At 39.4% G+C, this 18,765-nt stretch overlaps 1 protein-coding gene across 12 annotated transcripts in view; it reads right to left on the bottom strand.

Moving 5' to 3' along the window:
- L3MBTL3 (L3MBTL histone methyl-lysine binding protein 3) overlaps nucleotides 1-18,765 on the bottom strand; it is a 158,818-nt gene that overhangs the window by 118,329 nt on the left and 21,724 nt on the right. For 7 of the 12 annotated variants that reach the window (XM_008263493.5, XM_089332694.1, XM_089332693.1 and 4 more), the window contains exons 3-7: nucleotides 11,826-11,942; nucleotides 4,345-4,456; nucleotides 3,904-3,978; nucleotides 2,453-2,612; nucleotides 742-916 (exon numbers count right to left, since the gene is read on the bottom strand). In XM_008263493.5, coding sequence (XP_008261715.1) covers nucleotides 742-916; nucleotides 2,453-2,612; nucleotides 3,904-3,978; nucleotides 4,345-4,456; nucleotides 11,826-11,927 — 624 coding nt within the window. In that variant the 5' untranslated portion in view covers nucleotides 11,928-11,942. Of the gene's footprint in view, nucleotides 1-741; nucleotides 917-2,452; nucleotides 2,613-3,903; nucleotides 3,979-4,344; nucleotides 4,457-10,207; nucleotides 10,296-11,825; nucleotides 11,943-18,765 lie in introns of those variants that run through there. The other 5 variants (XM_017345370.3, XM_089332695.1, XM_051854332.3 and 2 more) reach the window with 5 other exon arrangements.

An 18,765-nucleotide genomic window follows, 5' to 3' on the forward strand; every position in this document is an offset into this window, starting at 1 on the left:
CCACTTCTGTGGAAGGCTGCCCTGATGCCCCAACTCAAGTCAGCCAGCCCATCCCAAAGCCCTATTTTAATTCTCATTATAGCATTTCTCACTAGTGGTTCTTCTTCTTGTTCATTCTGCATGTGTATTATACATCCCCTTAACAAGAGCACAATGCCTCTAAGAGGAGTAACTCAGTCCTCTCTTATTCATCCTGTAAGTCCCAGCTCCTAAGAGTGTCTGGCGTGTAACAGTTGCTCAGTATTAATCTTAAGCAAAATGCTTCAATACCTCAAAGTTCTCTTATCACAGAAATCAGAGTAAGTAAGATATACTTTAGGGACACGATATTTGTGTTTTACTTAGCACATTCTGAATGATTGTTCCCCAATCTACCTGATACTTATGTGCATTTTTCTACCCACTCACATAGTTTTATGAGGTCTGTCTGCAATTTACCAAAATGGGATTAGCATTTTGCTGTCAAGAGGAATTCGATTCATTTACAAAATGGAAAGTCGTTACCTTTCATGCCTGCAGTAAATTCCAGAACATCCCACTTCTCACCTGAGGGAAGGGTACCACACTATTGGTTAACCCGATTGGGAGATGAGGTCAATGAGGCACAGAGAAGCTGGGTCACTCAATGACAGTAACACGCAGTCCTGCAACCAGCATCTGAACTCAAGTAACAAGCTCCAGAGCAGTGCTGTGACTATGGATACTCCCCGTGCTCCCTGGCGGTTGCTAAGAGATACAAACCATCTCATCATCTCTGTCTTCTCCATCCTCCTTGGCATCAGCTTTCAGAGACAATTTTGGTTTTTTCTTCCGACTGCACTTGGGATCTTCTTCCTCGTTGTCTTCTCCCATGTCCCTTTCTTCTTTCTGATCTCTGTTGTGTTTATAACCCCAAAATAGTGACAGGAAACAATACCTATCAAACATCTACATGTTGATTATCAATGCAAAAAATTACTTTAAAAAATCACACGCCAAAGGAAAAATATTTTATCACCAAGCAGAACTATCACATATAAAGAACAGGGTATCATATACGTAAGAACATTAAAACCATGACTACAGAATTGGGTACTTTAAAAAGTTCATGGCCGGCGCCGTGGCTCACTTGGCTAATCCTATGCCTGTGGTGCCAGCACCCCGGGTTCTAGTCCCGGTCGGGGCGCCGGATTCTGTCCTGGCTGCTCCTCTTCCAGTCCAGCTCTCTGCTGTGGCCCGGGAGGGCAGTGGAGGATGGCCCAAGTGCTTGGGCTCTGCACCCACATGGGAGACCAGGAGGAAGCACCTGGCTCCTGGCTTTGGATCGGCGCAGCGCGCTGGCCATGGTGGCCATTTGGGGGGGTGAACCAATGGAAGGAAGACCTCTCTCTCTCTCTCTCACTGTCTAACTCTGCCTATCAAAAAAAAAAAAAAAAAAAAAAAAAAAAAGGTCATGAACAATGGAATTAAAAGATAAGTGTATACTGGTGTGAAACTTTTGAAATCCATGCATAGTTTTTCATAGTCTGCATTTTCTATGAACTTTTGAAGAGTCTTCTTATGTATGGATTTCAAAACTTCCTTCATTAAAATAAACTTATTTTCTAGTTCCACTTTCAATGGACTTTTTGAAGTATCCATATATGATATATGAAGTACCCATATGTTATAGGGTAGAAGGTGAAAATTACTTTACATATTAATTAATTAATTTCAAAAGGGGACAGGCAATACTTATATCTGTTAAAAAGATTCTAACAAGTTTATAATTATTTGTCTCCAAGGGTGCAATTCATACTGATTAAAGAATTGATTATTTAAAGATATTTGTCTCATGGGGCCATACCTGTGGCATAGTGGGTAAAGCTGCCACTTCCAGTGCCAGCATCGCATTTGGATGCCAGTTTGAGACCTAACTGCTCCACTTATGATCCAGCTCTCTGCTATGGCCTGGAAAGCAGTGGAAGATGGTCCAAGTCCTTGGGCCCCTGCACCCACATGGGAGACCCAGAGAAGCTCCTGGATCCTGGCTTCAGATTGGTGCAGCTCTAGCCATTGAGGCCATCTGGGGAGTGAACCAGTGGATGGACGATGTCTCTCTCTGTCTCTGCCTCTCTGTAACTCTACCTTTCAAATACATAAATAAATATTTAAAAATAAATAAAGATATTTGTCTCTAGAGCAATTCTTTGTTAAGAATGGCATCCAGCTGAGAAGCCATGTGTAACTTTGTGAAACAATCAAATTAATGTCGGCAACAGGCTGAAGATAGAGGCAGAAGCTGTACTGCTGCAGACTCTTAACAATATAGCTCAGACCAGGGATGACAGAAATCCTTGGTTCAACAGAGGGATCAGGGAAAGCCTCTGGAAAAAGAACAAATCAGGGAGTACAAACCCTCTGGATTATCAGGGACCATAACCTAAGAATCTAAAAAATCAGTTTAATAGATGGAATGAGGCAAAAAACCTACTTGTCTTTGATATGCCGAGCGCAATTCTGGCTGCAATAGCTTCCTCCAGACAGACACTCATCTACGTTGCCATACTGACAACAGCTCTCACAGAACTGAAGCCCTTCCACTTTCACTGGCTCCTTCAACCTGAAAGGCACCCCAGACTTCTCTGAAAAGACTAGAAGATGAAAAGGAGAATTAAAACCATCACAGGAGACTCTCCAGAATACATTTAAACTTTTTCTTCTAATAATTTTGTTAGCAAACACAATAAAAGGATAACGTTTGTTGAATGAATGAATGACAGAACTGGAGAATTTGGGAGGGGGAGGGAGGGCTGGCTCCCTCACGAAACTACTCATCAACAGGAATTCTATTTTCTAGGTGTATCTTTGATAAAAAAATCTTTTAAAGTCATCTATGCTATTTCACATTTTTAACCTTGTGATGAGTGACATATGGTTTACTTAATTGGCTAATCAATATCTCTATTTTACATTTGACATAGCAGATCTTGGGAACCATAATTATCCAAATAACTCAGGAACTCACACTTCCTTGTACCTAAATTGTTACACTAATCATTCATTCAGCAAACATTTATTAGGCACCAATTTACGCTAGACACTGATAATGACAGTAGAGACCTTGCCCAAGAGAGCTCACAGTCTAGAAGAGAGGCAAGAAAACCAGTATTTATACTAAAATGTGATACATGCAATAATAGAAGTATGAACAAGTTCCAGAAGCAGTACAGAGGAAAAAGTGATTCATTCAGCCTGGGGGTTGGTCAGGGAGTTTCGGAGCCATTAGGGATCTTCTGATACAGAGCTTCGACAGGATTTGGAGGACCAAAGAGGAATTTATCAACTGGACAAAGTGAGAAATGGCATTCAAGCCAGAAAAGGCAGCAAGAGCAAAGCCAAAGCAGCACGGTGGGAAAATTACATGTAATTCTGTGTCGCTGGCAGTGCCAGAACACGACATACAAAGAAGGGAGTGCAGAGTCAGGAGACATAGCAAGCAGGAGGGTGCAGGTCACCCAGATCTTTGTACATTCTGCTAAAGAGGCAATGAGAAATCAGCAAGTGTCAGATAAAGAAGCAATGTAAACTAGTTCCTCTGACTTCAGACCGCAAGACAAATTGAAAGAGGTGAAATCAGAGCAGGGCGGTTACTTAGAGGAGTTCCATGAGAGTTCAGGTAAGAACTGATAAGGGCCTAAATGAAGGCAGTGGCAGTGTATCAGGCAGAAAAGGCCAGATCTGAGACAAAGTAAGAGCAGTGAGGAACAGGATATAGGGATGGGAAGAACAAGTTCAAGATGACTCCTATATTTCCTGCTTGTCCACTGCGTGGATGGTGCTACTGTCAACTGAAATATGGGTTAGGGGAGAAACAGCAAGTGTGGGGAGGGAAGAAAGAAATAGAAAATGAATTGCATTTCAGACATGTGGAGTTTGAGGTACCTGTGGGACATCCAGGTGGAGATGTCCAGTAGGCAGGTGGAAATACGGGCCTGGAGCTCGGGGGAGAGGTCGGGGCTGGAGATATAGATTTAGGAGTCATCAGCATATAGGTGTTAGTTACAACCATCGGAGTAGATGAGAAAAAAAGTGGCAGGCTTTTGGCTAAATCACCTGTGTAGGCTACAACATGGATTTACTTGATAATTCCCAACTAACCTTGTGCTATTACAGATCTGGCTTCAGAAGAGAAGAGTTTATTGTTATTTTTTAAATGTCAAAGCTGGCTCCTATCAGTTGCATTACAGAAATTTACCTAAGAATGCAAGACACAAAAATCATCCAGGACTTTCAACGTTCCAGCCTATTATAAAACCTTAGATGTTCTTACTTCAAATATTTCCAAAGGAAAAAAAAAAGAAAATGCAGATGACCCTGTCTTACCTTCTTGAGCAGTTGGCACCATCCACGTGGTGGTAGCAGTTGCTTTTTTAACACTTTCCATCTCACTCTCATCTGTAATAACTTCCAGGGCTCCAAACTCATTTACCCGAAACTAGTGACAACATGGAAGAAAGAGGAAAAATTGAGGAAAAGTTTCAGGATAGTGATTATTGAATGGCTAACACATACAGTCCTTAGGCAAATTAACTATGTATTAGAAGTTAATTGAAGCAATTATATCTTGAAAAATGTTCTACTAGCATCAAATCTTCTGCAGTTCACTATTTTGGAAAGAGAACAGAGCAAAGCAAGGTAGTAGCACTGGAACGGGGCTGTCCAATAGACCCACAGTCCACTGGACTTTTACTGGTTTTGTCATTTCAAACATCTTTCACTCTTTTCACTCAGACCTGTGTTTTCTTGCTTCACATTACTGCCCATTTAATAATGAAAATTAATGAAAGGAAAATGACCGTTTTCCAGGAATCTACTTGCTTCACCCAAGCTCACCAAGTTAAGAAGGAACTGATAGCCTACATATCTTGCTCATGTATCCCAAGATGATTATGCATGAGCCATGTAACCCCCGCCCAGCAAAATACTTCCCTTTTTGCTTAGTACACTTTAGAATTCTCCACCACCCTCACCCCTAATCTTCCAAAACCACTAAAAATACCTGTGAGAGCTGACAAGCCTACTGGCTGTTGGCCAACTGTATCACCAGCAAGTAAGAGCATTTTGATTTCATGGACATTCTCATTCTAAATATTGAAAAATTCCTCTCACCTCATGGCAAGCTTCACAGTGTTTCTCAACTGTCTGGCTGCATTACATGTACATGTGAAGGCTTAACCATTACCTATGAGCTGGGGCCCTGTTCCATCTGGAACAGCTACGTGTACTCTCGTACTCATGAATTTCAGTTTTCTGCATGCCTTCCATTTTGCCACCCAACAGGGTGACAGCAGGAATTCACTAAATTTAACAGATCATGAAAAGCTAGACAGCTCAAAATTCTAAAGGATAATCAAATTGTTGAGCTCTTTCATGACAATATATACAGGCATGCAAATACGGAGTATTTAAACAAGGCTCTTGTTTCCCCATCTAAAAATATTTATTTGGTCAATACACCAATAGAATTTTTTTTACCAAATTACATTCAAACTGCCAAGTCAGAAAAATCTTAAGCAAAAATTATTGCTTCTACCAGGTAAAAACTGCAACTTATGCCATTTTCTACATCATTCACAATTATTAAACACTTTCTGGTGCAATGAGTTGAAAAAGGAAAGGGATGTGAGAATATCTTCACTCTACTACATACTCCAGATACAAGTACCAGGTCACCTGTGCATAGGACACCCACTGGGACATCTGAAAAGTTAGTCTAGGAAGTGGCAACACTAAGTTAGAGGGAAAAGAGCTAAATATAACTTTACTTTCTGGAAACAGAAATCTTAAAAGTTAAAAAATTAGTTTTATGATCAACTCTGAAAATAGAATATTTCAAAAGAAGGCTGACAGTACCATCTACTGGGCAAGAGTAGAAAAAACAAGCTAGCCTGACAATCAGCAATTAACAACAATAAAGAATGTGATAGAAAATCAATTCCAAAGTAAATTTTGTCGAAAAAGCACAGACTTGATAATTCACCGCAAGTAGTAGGTAATGTTATTTTTATTACTTATTATTCATATCAGTGTGTGCTTATCTGACAAACACAGAATGTGAGAAATGGCATCAAAAACTACATTAAACAGAAACTGTCCCTCAGCTGAAGTTCTGAGATGGTTGCTGACCTACAAACCACTCTGCATTACAGATATGGCCAAAGAGAACCCCACAAACAGGATTTCCAACTATCAATTCAGAACCACTCCAATACTTTGAAAGTCAAAAGTTAACCTTCCCACAGTACAACATATAGTCTGTCATCTTTTCCACCTCTTCATACTAATTGCCAGTACTTGAACTGCCACCTAAGTACAAAGTAGAAATGCAGTGTCACATAGAGTCCCCGGGAACTCTTCTGAGTCAGAGATCCATGGATGCACTTCCCAGATTGATACAGGAAACATACACAAAACTATGGCACGTTCACATATGGGATTCTTCAAAATGTTCATGGAAATCTGTATTATGAAAAAAAACTCCTGGTTTTCAATTTTTCTTATATCAAAAAATCATATTTTTTAATTCCATTTTTCATGAACTTTCTGAAGTACCTCCATATATATTTCAGGGGTGATGGCAGACAAGACTCACAGGTTTCGCCATGCATTTCCAATGCATCTTAGAGCTCTGGAAAAGTAAAAAATATCTACACTAATAACGTATGTTACTTAACTCAAAAATTAAAAGCCTCAAGGCTTTTTCAAAGTATCCTATCTTGAGTAAAATATGGGTCAAAATTTATCTGGCTTCTAAATTTGCATTTACTGTGTCTTCCACATATTACTACTATAGAAAATGTTGAACAACGTGGCCTCTTAGGTGCTGCTAACATTAGTGAAGTCCCAAACTTGTAATTCCAGAAGACTGATACAATTATTTCTTTTTTTTTTTTTTTCTCCTGATTAAATGCCTAGATTCTGAAACTGGTAATGCTTTGAATGCCTTTGGAATGACAGAAACTTCACCTGCCTTACTTTTTTTTTTTCATTTTTAAAAATTTATTTGATGGGGCCGGTGCCATGGCTCACATGGTTAATCCTCTGCCTGCAGCACCGGCATCCCATACAGGCACCAGGTTCTAGTCTTGGCTGCTCCTCTTGCAGTCCAGCTCTCTACTGTGGCCCGGGAGGGCAGTGGAGGATGGCCCAAGTGCTTGGTCCCCTGCACCCGCATGGGAGACCAGGAGGAAGCACCTGGCTCCTGGCTTTGGATCGGCGCAGCACTGGCCATAGTGGCCATTTGGGGGGGATGAACCAACAGAAGGAAGACCTTTCTCTCTGTCTCTGTCTCTCTCTCTGTGTCTAACTCTGTCAAATAAATAAAAATAAAAAATAAAAAAAAATATTTGAGACAGAAATAGATCTCATCTGCTAGTTCACTCGCCAAATGCCTTCAACAGCCAGGGCTGGGCCAGGCTGAAGCCAGGAGCCTAGAAATCACTGCAGATCTCCCATATGGAGGTCAGGAACTCAAGGTCTTGAACCATCACCTGCTGCCTCCCAGCATGTACATTAGCAGGAAGCTGGAATCAGGAGCACAGCTGGGACTCAAACCATATGATAATGGCCGCAGCTGTCCCAAGTGATGCCAACCACTACTCTTAATGTCCATCTCTAGCTTTTAAAAATTATTAATTCCTTTAACCTAGAGAAAGTTAAAAGCAGTATAAATATTTTGTGAAGTAGCTCCATGCTATAATCAAGAATATCAAAATCATAAACCTTGCAAGGTGGATTTATTAAGCAAGCCAAACATACCAGCTGACATGGCAACTTTTTTCTGCATATGGATATATCCAGGTCAATCAAAAAACAATTATGCCTGACATACATTGGGGGTTGCACATAGTTTTTGTTTGGCTTGGCTTAAATTACCTTTAATAGATTTAGTTCTCTTAATAAATTTCTGCTTGTAGGGGCAAATGATCTTCTGTCTATTTTTGCCGCTATCATTAATTACAGGTCATTAAAAGACACTAATGTGGTTATTATCTTCATTTTATTACTTTCATTCTTGGAATCTACTCCACCTATCAATGTGTTTTAAAGGCAAATAAGTATGTTTGATGACCAACTGTTCTGAACACTAATCACAATGAGGTAAAGTGTACATTGAAGTGTGGTCAGTTTCATAGCTGGGCTTCTGCGGGGCTGCTGCAGACAATTGGTTATGTGAAAATTACTGCTGCTAGATAAGATGCTATCCCTCTCAGGAGTGGATCTGCCTTTTTACCAAAGAATTCTGAAAGACCTGCAACCCAGAGGAATAACTCTTTGTGGATAATTTCAGACATCATGAAACATTCAGGTAGAGAGGCTGCCTGGGCAGAAGGAGCTCTGGCAAGTACCACAGCCACTGAAGTCACAAGCCTATCCTATGGCGACCCCTAGACATCCAGCTGCACAGACTCAGGGCCCTTGGAAATGAACAACTTGGGCAACGGAAAAATTTCCAAAGCTTAGGTAGGCAAAAAACATCTTGTCAGTGATGACAGTATTTTGAAAAATGCCAATGGTCACTCTCCCTCAACCTTTGCACCTCCATAAGCTACATGGTGTTATCTAAGTCCTTCTCCCCTCCTCCCATGCCTGGCTTTCCCCAGCTCCCACCAGAATATTCCTGGAGACTCCCACCTATTTGCAGGCGCCGGAAACTCAAGGGACAGCTGTTTCTAGAGCCTTCCTGATCCCTCCAGTACAAATTAATTTTCACTTCCTCTAAATCCTGTAACATTTTTCTTAGATCTTTTTAAAAGATTGTATTTATTTATTTTATTTGAGAGGCAGAGTTACAGAGAGAGCAACAGACAGAGAGAAAGGTCTTCCATCTGCTGGCCCACTCCCCAAATGGCCACAACGGCCAGAGATGGGCTGATCTGAAGCCAGGAGCCAGGTGCTTCTTCCAGGTCTCCCACGTGGATGCAAGGGCCCAAATACTTGGGCCATCTTCTGCTTTTCCAGGCCACAATAGAGAGCTAGATCAGAAAAGGAGAAGCCGGGACGTGAACTGGCACCCAGAAGGAATGCTGGCGCCACAGGCGGAGGCAGAGCCTACTACACCAGAGCACCAGCTCCCTTAGATCTGTATTGATATGAAAATATTTCCTCTACTTAGAAATAGTCAAACAGCACTGGTAGGAGACCAATTTAATTAGAGAAGCCAGGTTTTAAGCCCACTTGTTCCATAAATGACATGAGCAAATGAATGAGCCACTCTGGACCGGTTTCCCTATCTGCACACTGATGAGAGATAGAAACTACCTTGAAAGGATTAAAGAATGAACAAGAAAGTTGCAGGGGGAGTTTTCATCAGAGAGCAAGTTCTCTATTCTTCTCACAGACTCATCCAAAGATGTTTGCTCTCTGCTTTATCTAAGGGCTACTTAGCCTAAGGTGAAGAAGAGAAATGGGACTCCAACCACAAAAGGTGAAGTGTTCAACTCGTGGTTTGAGCTAGGTAAAAAACAGAGTGGCACTAAGGAGTAACATGAGATGCAGCCAGACAGGCAAGTAGGGTCCAGATCACCAGAAAACTCCTGCAATAAACTTCAAAGGTTTGAATTTCATCATGATACTAACAACTGCAGAAGAATTTTAAGCAGAAGAGTGACATAATTTAATTGCCATCCATCATAAAGCTTTCAAAGAGGAAAGTTCTCTCAAAACAGCAAAAATTAAAGCATACAAAAACTCTTACTCCTTGATAACAAACTGACTTCCATGTATTAGCTGACTATATGAGCTGATTTAACTTCAGCTGGCTGTCTTAGGCCACCATTCAGTTAGGAAAGTCATATATATATATATATATATATATACTCATTAAGAAGCAGAAGCCTGGGCATTGTAAAATAGCAATGGGATGGATGGGAAAGAGTAAATATCATGACCTAATCAAAGTTCTAATATTTTAATTCTGTGAAAAATCAATTTCTTAATCAGATCTCTTAGCAACTCAGACTTAAACATAAGGAGCAAGTGAATTAGAAAACCTGGGCAATGCAATCAACTAGCTAGACTCTGACTCTCCTCAGATAAAACGGGTTACAAAGCAGAAAATAATTTTAAAATTATTTTAAAGTGAACTGGATACACAGCCATTACCCTGATAATTTAGGTGAGTCTGAAAGTCACATCAAATAAACCGGATTATAATGTCCACTAAATAGCTTAATTACTTGATTACCTTAATAAAAGTAATAGGCTAATTTCTAGGATCCACTGCTCAGAAAATCTTAATGCAATCCATATTTCCTGGGAATGGAAACTTCACTCTATTGTCCAAAGTTAACAAACAAAAGTTAAACATTTCATCATTCACTGACATTTTCTTCAAAGCCACTAAGAATCAAAGGGATAAAAATGCTCAAGAAAAATATGGGAGTGAAGGAGTACAAAGGAAGTTTATATATCATATCAAATCATATCATATCATACTCTATCATATCACAAAGCCAGAAAAGGACTCACATTTGCTAAATTATATGTGTATGTATATGTGTATATCTCCATATAATTTTTCAAGCCTCATAATTATCCTGTGATAGATTCTAATATCCCCATTCCAAAACTTACGGAATTTAAATGATTTGACAAAGCTCAGGTGGCTAATATGTGGTTGGCATTATCAGGGTTGAGAAACAGTATTTCTTACTCAAAAATGTTCAGCAGATAAAATCCTCAGTATTCAATTGATTTCTTATTTTAACTGCAGAAGAAACTTGACCGAAAGACATTGATTGACTTATTCACAGTCAACAAAGAGCTCTAAAAACCCAGTTTCTCCTGCAGATTTCTCTAGACTTCACAGCAATATGTTTATTGCACTAAACTCAGGGACACTGCCACACTGCACTTAATTAAACCTAACGCAACTAAAATCTGAAGTATTTCTCCAGTGACAGGCAAACTGTACAAATCATACCGCCCAGCATGAGTGAGGGCACACTTGGTTAAGATACTTGCCAAGCAGCCACTAAAAGGGATTAGATTCCAAGAAGCCTAAATCAGAGCACAGGAATGTCTAGACAAGACAGCCCAGAACAGCAAGTGTTAGACAGGCAAGGCAAAGCAACAGTCTGTTAGGGAGATCGGAAATTCAAACACCTGAAAGACCAAGTACAAACACAAAGTCTAAAAGGCCATAGACAGGTTCAAGGTCCCAGAGATAGGATCAGAGAAAAAGCAAATTAAAAATGAGAAGTGGGGGTAGCTGTCTTCCCAGAAGGGAGCTTGCATAACCACGTGCATGGGCAGCAGAGGTGCTGGGCCACTGGGGGCGAGGTGATCCCATATAAAAGGAGCAGACTGAGCATCCTTCTCTGAAGAAACAACACAGAGAACTTTGGGGAGGTTCAGAGTGCTGTTTATTCCATATTTTAACATTATTCAGTTTTTAAATAAGAACACTAAGATGTGACAAATGTGTTGCAAACTTGCAAAGCCTGTGACTACAGAATCTGGAAGGCTGTATCTTCTGTTTGCCATTTCTGCATTTATTAGCCATCAAGTCAGACTCACAACTAAGATGATCCTCCTGGAAGCTAGAAATCAACTTCTGCAAATTAAGAAAACACTAAAGAACTATTCCTTAGTCCCTTTACCCAAGTGACAAAAGCTCCCACAAACCCATCAGTAACTTCACATTCTCTTGTGAGTGTATTGTAGAACATTAAGCATCACATAAAACCCAAAGCACTACTCTTAATGTTTTTAATTCTTATTTCACAGACAGATATGTATTCACTTTGAAATAAACACCCACAGATGCACCCAACTTATTATAAGTAATAAAGACAACATACCTTCAAGTCACTTCCTGGTAATGTACCTACTCCATCTTTCCAGTCCATAACACTAAATACATCAAACTCTTGACCACTTGTGCTAGAGGCAGATTCAGTCATGATTTATTTTTTAATCTGGAAGTGGAGAAAAAAGTTATTTCACTAAGTATTCCACATGCAAATCAAGTTTTCATTGAAACAGTGATCATTATTTCAGTTTCCCTTAATTACCTAATATTCATGCTCACACTATCCCTTATCTATGTATGTAAAATTAACCATTTCAAAATATCATTAACATATTTTCCTGGTATAATCCTTGGAAAATTATGACTATAGGATAAAAAATAGTTTAAAAAGTTATGTTAAATTTTCTTAAAAAGGAAAAGAGGGGCTGGTGTTGTGGTATAATAGGTTAAGCCTTAGTCTGCAGCGCTGGCATCCCATATTAGTCCTGGCCACTACACTTCCCATCAAACTCCCTGTTATGTGCCTGGGAAAGCAGTGGAAGATGGCCCAACAGCTTGGGCCTCTGCATCCACGTGGGAGACCTGGATGAAGCTCCTGGCTTCTGGCTTCAGCCTGGCCCAGCTCCAGCCTTTACAGCCATTTGGGGAGTGAATCAATGGATAGAAGATCTCTCTCTCACTGTAATTCTTCCTTTCAAATAAATAAAATCTTTTTAAAAAAGAAAAAGAATTCATTGATTCATAGCATATTCACTTAAAATGAAGTTATGATAGCACATGGATAGAATTTCTCGCCTAAAGTAGATTTTTTTTTGTTTAAGATATTGAAAGACTTTTAAAAGAGACAGAGTCTGAAAAAGAGTGTAAGTATAAAGAAGAAAATACAGTAGCCACAAGTCACAATTAGATAGGCAAAATAAGTACAAGTATTATATTACACAGTAGGGTAACTATAAATAACAAGAATATACTGAATATTTCAAAAAATATATAAAAAAGGATTTTTGAATATTTCCATCACAATCAAATTATGTTTGAGTTAATAGTTATGTTTACCCTGATTTGAACATTACATATTACACATATCAAAAACATCATGTGGAACTTCTTAAGTGTATACAATATTTATGTGCTGATTTTTAAAAATACAATAGTCCCCTTTTATCAAAGGAGATATGTCCCAAGACCTTCAGTGGATGCCTGACACTGCAGATAGTATCAAGCCCTTTATACACGGGAACTTCAAAGTTCTGGGAAAATGGAATTAAAATATCTTTTCATCTGAAAGTTTACTTTGTTATAAAAAATTTTGAAATCCATGTCTACAAGGGGTCTTCAAAAAGTCCATGAAAAAAGGCAAGTTATGAAAAAATTATGTATAGATTTCAAAATTTTTTTTAAGATTTATTAATGTATTTGAAAGGCAGAGTTACACAGACAAGGAGAGAGATCTTGGAGCCGGTGCTGTGGCGCAGTGGGTTAAAGCCCTGGCCTGAAGTGCCGGCATTCCATACGGGTGCCAGTTCTATTCCCAGCTGCTCCTCTTCCCATCCATCTCTCTGCTATGGCCTGGGAAAGCAGTGGAAGATGGCCCAAGTCCTTGGGCCCCTGCACCCATGTGAGAGACCCAGAAGAAGCTCCTGGCTCCTGCCTTTGGATCAGCACAACTCCGGCCATTGCAGCCATCTGGGGAGTGAACCAGTGGATGGAAGACCTCTCTCCCTCTCTGCCTCTCTCTGTAACTCTGTCTTTCAGATAAATAAATAAATCTTTAAAAAAATTTAGCTTTATTCACTGATGTTGAAATACTGAAATATGACAATGTGTTGTTCCAACAAACAAGAAAACAATCCCAAAATTTATATCGAGTATCATGAGATTCTGCTAAAATAGTCAATTTGGCTGGCTAAGCTGTGACAACACTTATTATTTTCATTAGTTTTTAAACTACAAGACAGACTTACAAAATCACATCATTGGTGGTAATACTGACATTGTTGTCCTGAGACTGCTATCTGCACTATGGGATTAAAAAACAAAAAAAGTAACTATGCTGGTATGACAGACAACTGACAAAAGATTGATAGGTCCTAACTTTGAATACAAATATCAGAATATGGGGTCGGTGCTGTGACGTAGATGGTGGGGCTGTTGCCTACAGTGCCGACAACCCTTGTGGGCCGGTTAGAGTCCCAGCTGCCCCACTTTCAATCCAGCTCTCTGCTGTGGCCTGGGAAAGTGGCAGAGGATGACCTAAGTCCTTGGGCCCCTATACCTACACAGGAGACCTGGGAGAGGCTCTTGGCTCCTGGCACAGCTCTGGCCATTGAGGTCATCTGGGGGAGTGAACCAGTAGAAGGAAGAACCTCTCTCTCTCTCTCTCTCTTTCTTTCTCTCTGCCTCTGCCTCTCTCTAACTCTGTCTTTCAAATAAATAAACCTTAAAAAAAAGAAAAGTATCAGTATGGGGGCTGGCATTGTGGCCTAATGGGTTAAGCTGCCACCCGCAATGCCTGCATCCCATAGAGGCAATTGGAAGCTCCACTTCCAATACAGCTCTTTGCTAATGAGCCTGAGAAAGCAGTGGAAAATGGCCCAAGGCCTGGGGCCCTTGCACCTACATGGGATATTTGGAATAAGCTCCTGGCTTCCCCCTGGCCCAGCCCTGGCCATTGCAGCCATTTGGGGAGTGAACCAACAGATAGAAGATCTCTCTCTCTCTCTCTCTCTCTCTCTCTCTCTCACCCTACCCCCCATTACTCAGCCTTTAAATGAGTAAAATAAATTTTAAAAAAAAGTATGAATTAATGTATTTCTGCTTTAAAAGATAGCATGCATTTTCTAGCTTTTGTTTACAAATAGGTTTATTTTAACTATTTGAAAATCAGAGTTACAGAGAGAAAGAGAGAGATCTTCCAACTGCTGGTTCTTTGCCCAAATGGCCACAATGGCTGGGGCTGGGGCAGGCCCAAGCTAGGAGTCCAGAGCTTCTTCCCCAATTCCCATGTGGGTGCAGGGACTCAAGCACTTGGCCCATCTTTCCCAGGCTGCTTTCCCAGGCCATTAGCACAGAGCTGGATCAAGCAGAGCAGCAGAGATTCCAACCAGTGCCCATACAGGATGCCAGCATTGTAGGTGGCAGCTTAACCCTTTCCGCCACAATACCAGCCCCTATTTTCTAGCTTTGTCCACTGAAAAAGTCTAGGAAAAACAATCACCAACAAAACTAGAGAAGCCTGGTGCTCTGACTGCGGTGCCTAAATGGGGTTTCTCCCAAGTATCTCCAGAAAAGGAACTGATTTCTGCTCAGCAGCAGGAAAAGACCACAGTGAGCCTGGGCTGTCTTGTCCAAAAAGAAAACAAGGAAGTTATCCAAGGCAATCAAGGTCATATTTAAAAAACTCAAGAGCCAACCTGAGGAGGCTGGTGCTGACCAAATTAAGGCAAAGTAGTATACTTACTACCTGCAAGTGACTTGAAACACATCAACTACATTTAAGTCCATGAGTTCATAACAATGTCAAAACATTAAAACAAATGAACCAAGTAACCAAAAACACTACATTGATCATCTTTGGAGGATACAAGGAAGCAACTCATTATTGGGAAAAAGAAACAAAGTTCTATCTCCCTATTCTCTCAAACTGTATCTCAGGGCAACCAATTTGCTCATGATGCAAAGTTTCCCTTTAGAAAGAATTCTAGCTAACAACTAACTAGAATATTACCATTTGCAACCATAAAAAATTAATGACTCCGGGCAACCACCATCACTAGCTGTAAAAATGCAAACGCAATACCACCTATGAAGCAGTCTGGCCAGGAAACAATATAATCAAACTTAATCTGATGCAGTGTATTTATTTTACAGGACATTCTGCTAAAAAAGGAATGTGCTAAATCACAACATAAAGCTTAAGACACAGAATCCAGATAGTCAGAAACTCTCTGGCAGCACATCTCAAGCTGCCCATTTCTTAAAGACTCTTTCTAAAGGTCCACAAAGTCAAAATCATTTTCTTGAAAATGCTAACACATTATCTACCTTCTTCACGGTGTTGAAATTTACACTGATAGTACAAAGCCAAGAGTGGGTATAACTGCAGAAGCACTGCTACTCACCAGTAGTAGCAGCCATTATATTCTTCAGCACCATGGGCTCACCGTAAAAGCCAGCCTTGATGAAGCAAAACTAATCAATTTAATTAACTTTTGATATTTGAATATATATCTTTTTAATATTTTATGTGATGAAACAGGAAGTCCTTCAGCATGCCAAAGCACCACAGTGTCTCAAGGAAAGCTACTTGTGAATTTACAGATACAAGCTAAACAAGCTGCTTTTTTTCACAGAATGCCATTTTTAAATAAACTACGTGTAATCACATTTGGATATCTAAGAAATATGTTGTCAAACGTAAATTGAGGGGCCAGCGCAATGGCGCAGCAGGTAAAGCCGCTGCCTGCAGTGCCAGCATCACATATGGGTGCCGGTTCGAGTCCCGGCTGCTACACTTCTATGGCCTGGGAAAGCAATAGAAGATGGCCCAAACACTTGGGCCCCTGCACCCATGTGGGAGACCCGGAAGAAGCTCTTGGCTCCTGGCTTTGGATCGGTGCAGCTCTGGCTGTTGCGGCCAACTTGGGAGTGAACCAGCGGACAAAAGACATCTTTCTCTCTGCCTCTCCTCTCTCTGTGTAACTCTCACTTTCAAGTAAAATAAATAAATCTTTAAAAAAAAAAAAAAGTAAACTGAGTGAGCCTGTCATATAAAGGAAAATACGGACAACATTTTTTTGCTGATAAAATTATAAAATTTGAGTGTTGGAGGAAAAATCAGGGATTTGGAAAGCTTGTGTTTGTTACCATGAGATTGACAGCATCCCAGGATTTTTAAAGGAGACAGATAGGAGGTGATAATACTGCATCTGATAGTTAAAATACTTCATAAAGAAATATGTCAACATTTGAAAGAGCTGTGTAATTCAGTGAAGCCATTCCAAAATGACCACTGCATGATGTTACAAAATTATGATAAAAAATTATCCATTCAAAGTGCAAACAGACCAATGGATTTTAATGTATTAGAATACGGAAAGCTCAATGAAAAGGTATCAAATTGCATATTGCAACTCACCTTTAAGAAACTACAACCTATCAACTTTTGGTGTGGCTTATCCAAGAAAAATGTACACTACTAATGAAAAAAATTTCTCTCTGCTCCAAGCCCATGGCTGTGTGCAGATTTTCTTCACACATTTCAACCAAAACAACATTGCAAGAAACAACGCAGAAGCAAATATAAAAATCCAGCTGTCTTCCATTAAGCCAGATATTAAAGAGACTTGCAAAAATGTGAAACAATGCCACTTCTCAATCTTTATTTTGGGAACCATGATTACTCTGCTTCCATGTACTACCATGTACTGGATTTGTTATTCAAATAAATAAATAGCTTAAATTATCTATTTTGGTAATTATTATCTATGTGTATACGTACACATCTTTGGGCTTTCAATAATTTTTGACAGCATTAAGGAAACTTCAGACTAAAATGTCTTCTGTACAGGATAAAAACTGGGTTTTTCTCCATAAGTAAAGAACTTGCAAGGCATGAAAAGAGGATATTTGACATGTATAGTAGAAGATTTAAGAGACACATTAACTAATCACAATATCACAATTCACAGATGTTATCTAGACTCTGATTTAAACTGTTAAAAAAAACCAGATTATTAGATGGAAGGGGATGTGTGAATGCTAACTGGCTATTTGATAATACAAAAAAATATTGTTACTATATTTTATTTTTTGGGAGGGATGATGAGAGTATATAGCTCACACAGTAGTTATTCCCAGACCTTCAGGGACACAAACTGAAAGGGTAGATAAAGTGATGGGAGAAAACTTTAATCAAGGAGGTGAAGTAGTGATACTGCTTTAACTGCCCAGATGTGTACAAAGTAGTTTCTTCCACTATATCCTAATTTTAGAAATTCTTGGAAAATTCTTTCAAGTTTTTTAAATGCAATCTCCTTAGATACATCATACACATTTAAAAGATAGAAAAACGTATTTCTTTGATTTATAAATTTCTACTGTCATTATTTACTAGCTTCAACTCTCTTTCACTTGAGAAAACTCAAATACTAGGTATATATTATAATTAGTGCTATTTTTGATCCTTTCAAAATGTATGTAGTCTGAATTTGAAGGAGGATCAAATTTCTCTCTATCATGAAGATTTAATCCTCAAAACCAGCACTGAGGAAGGATTAATCTAGTAACTAGTAAAAATATGAAATGAATCACGACTTGCACCTAAATTCTATATGGCTCCTCCCTCATGAAACAGAAAAAGAGCAAATGGGCTCCCTATTAGGTGACCACAGGAGTGGCAACTTTTTCCAGATAGACAGTATATATAGAGCAATTTTCCCCCAGTAGATAAATGGGGTAAAATCTGAGGGATTCCTTAAAAAAGAAAACTTTTACTGTTCTTTCTGGTAAAATATGTAAATAACCACTTCTACTATGTTTAGAAAGTATACATTAAGGAAACTTGCAAAATCATTTTATACTGTAGAAATTCTCAGCTGTGACCACATTGGTTACTGCATTCCCTGTAATTATAATACTATTTGTTCAACAGATACCCTAAGATACACTACATACAGTTTTTAATTTACTAACTCCATCACACCCTTTCCAAGAAAAGGGCTTGAAGTAATGGAAAAATGAAATAATATATGTAAAATTATTTCCTTCTCACAGATGGGATCTATCAACCTTCTCGTCTACACCAAAGAAACTGAGGTGTAGAAAGGTTTGAACACCCACCCAGAACCACAGTTAGTGGCACAGCCAGCATCCGAACCCAAGTAAATCTAATTCTAACTATATGTTTTTTCCAATCTTTGTGTAACCTTTAGAGAGTCGTGTCCCTTCTGGGAATCCAGTAAAATCTACTTTTCCCAGGAATTTGGCAA

Source organism: Oryctolagus cuniculus, chromosome 5 (assembly GCF_051225735.1).
Source record: "Oryctolagus cuniculus isolate XC-2025 breed Fujian yellow rabbit chromosome 5, ASM5122573v1, whole genome shotgun sequence".
Classification (NCBI taxonomy): domain Eukaryota; kingdom Metazoa; phylum Chordata; class Mammalia; order Lagomorpha; family Leporidae; genus Oryctolagus; species Oryctolagus cuniculus.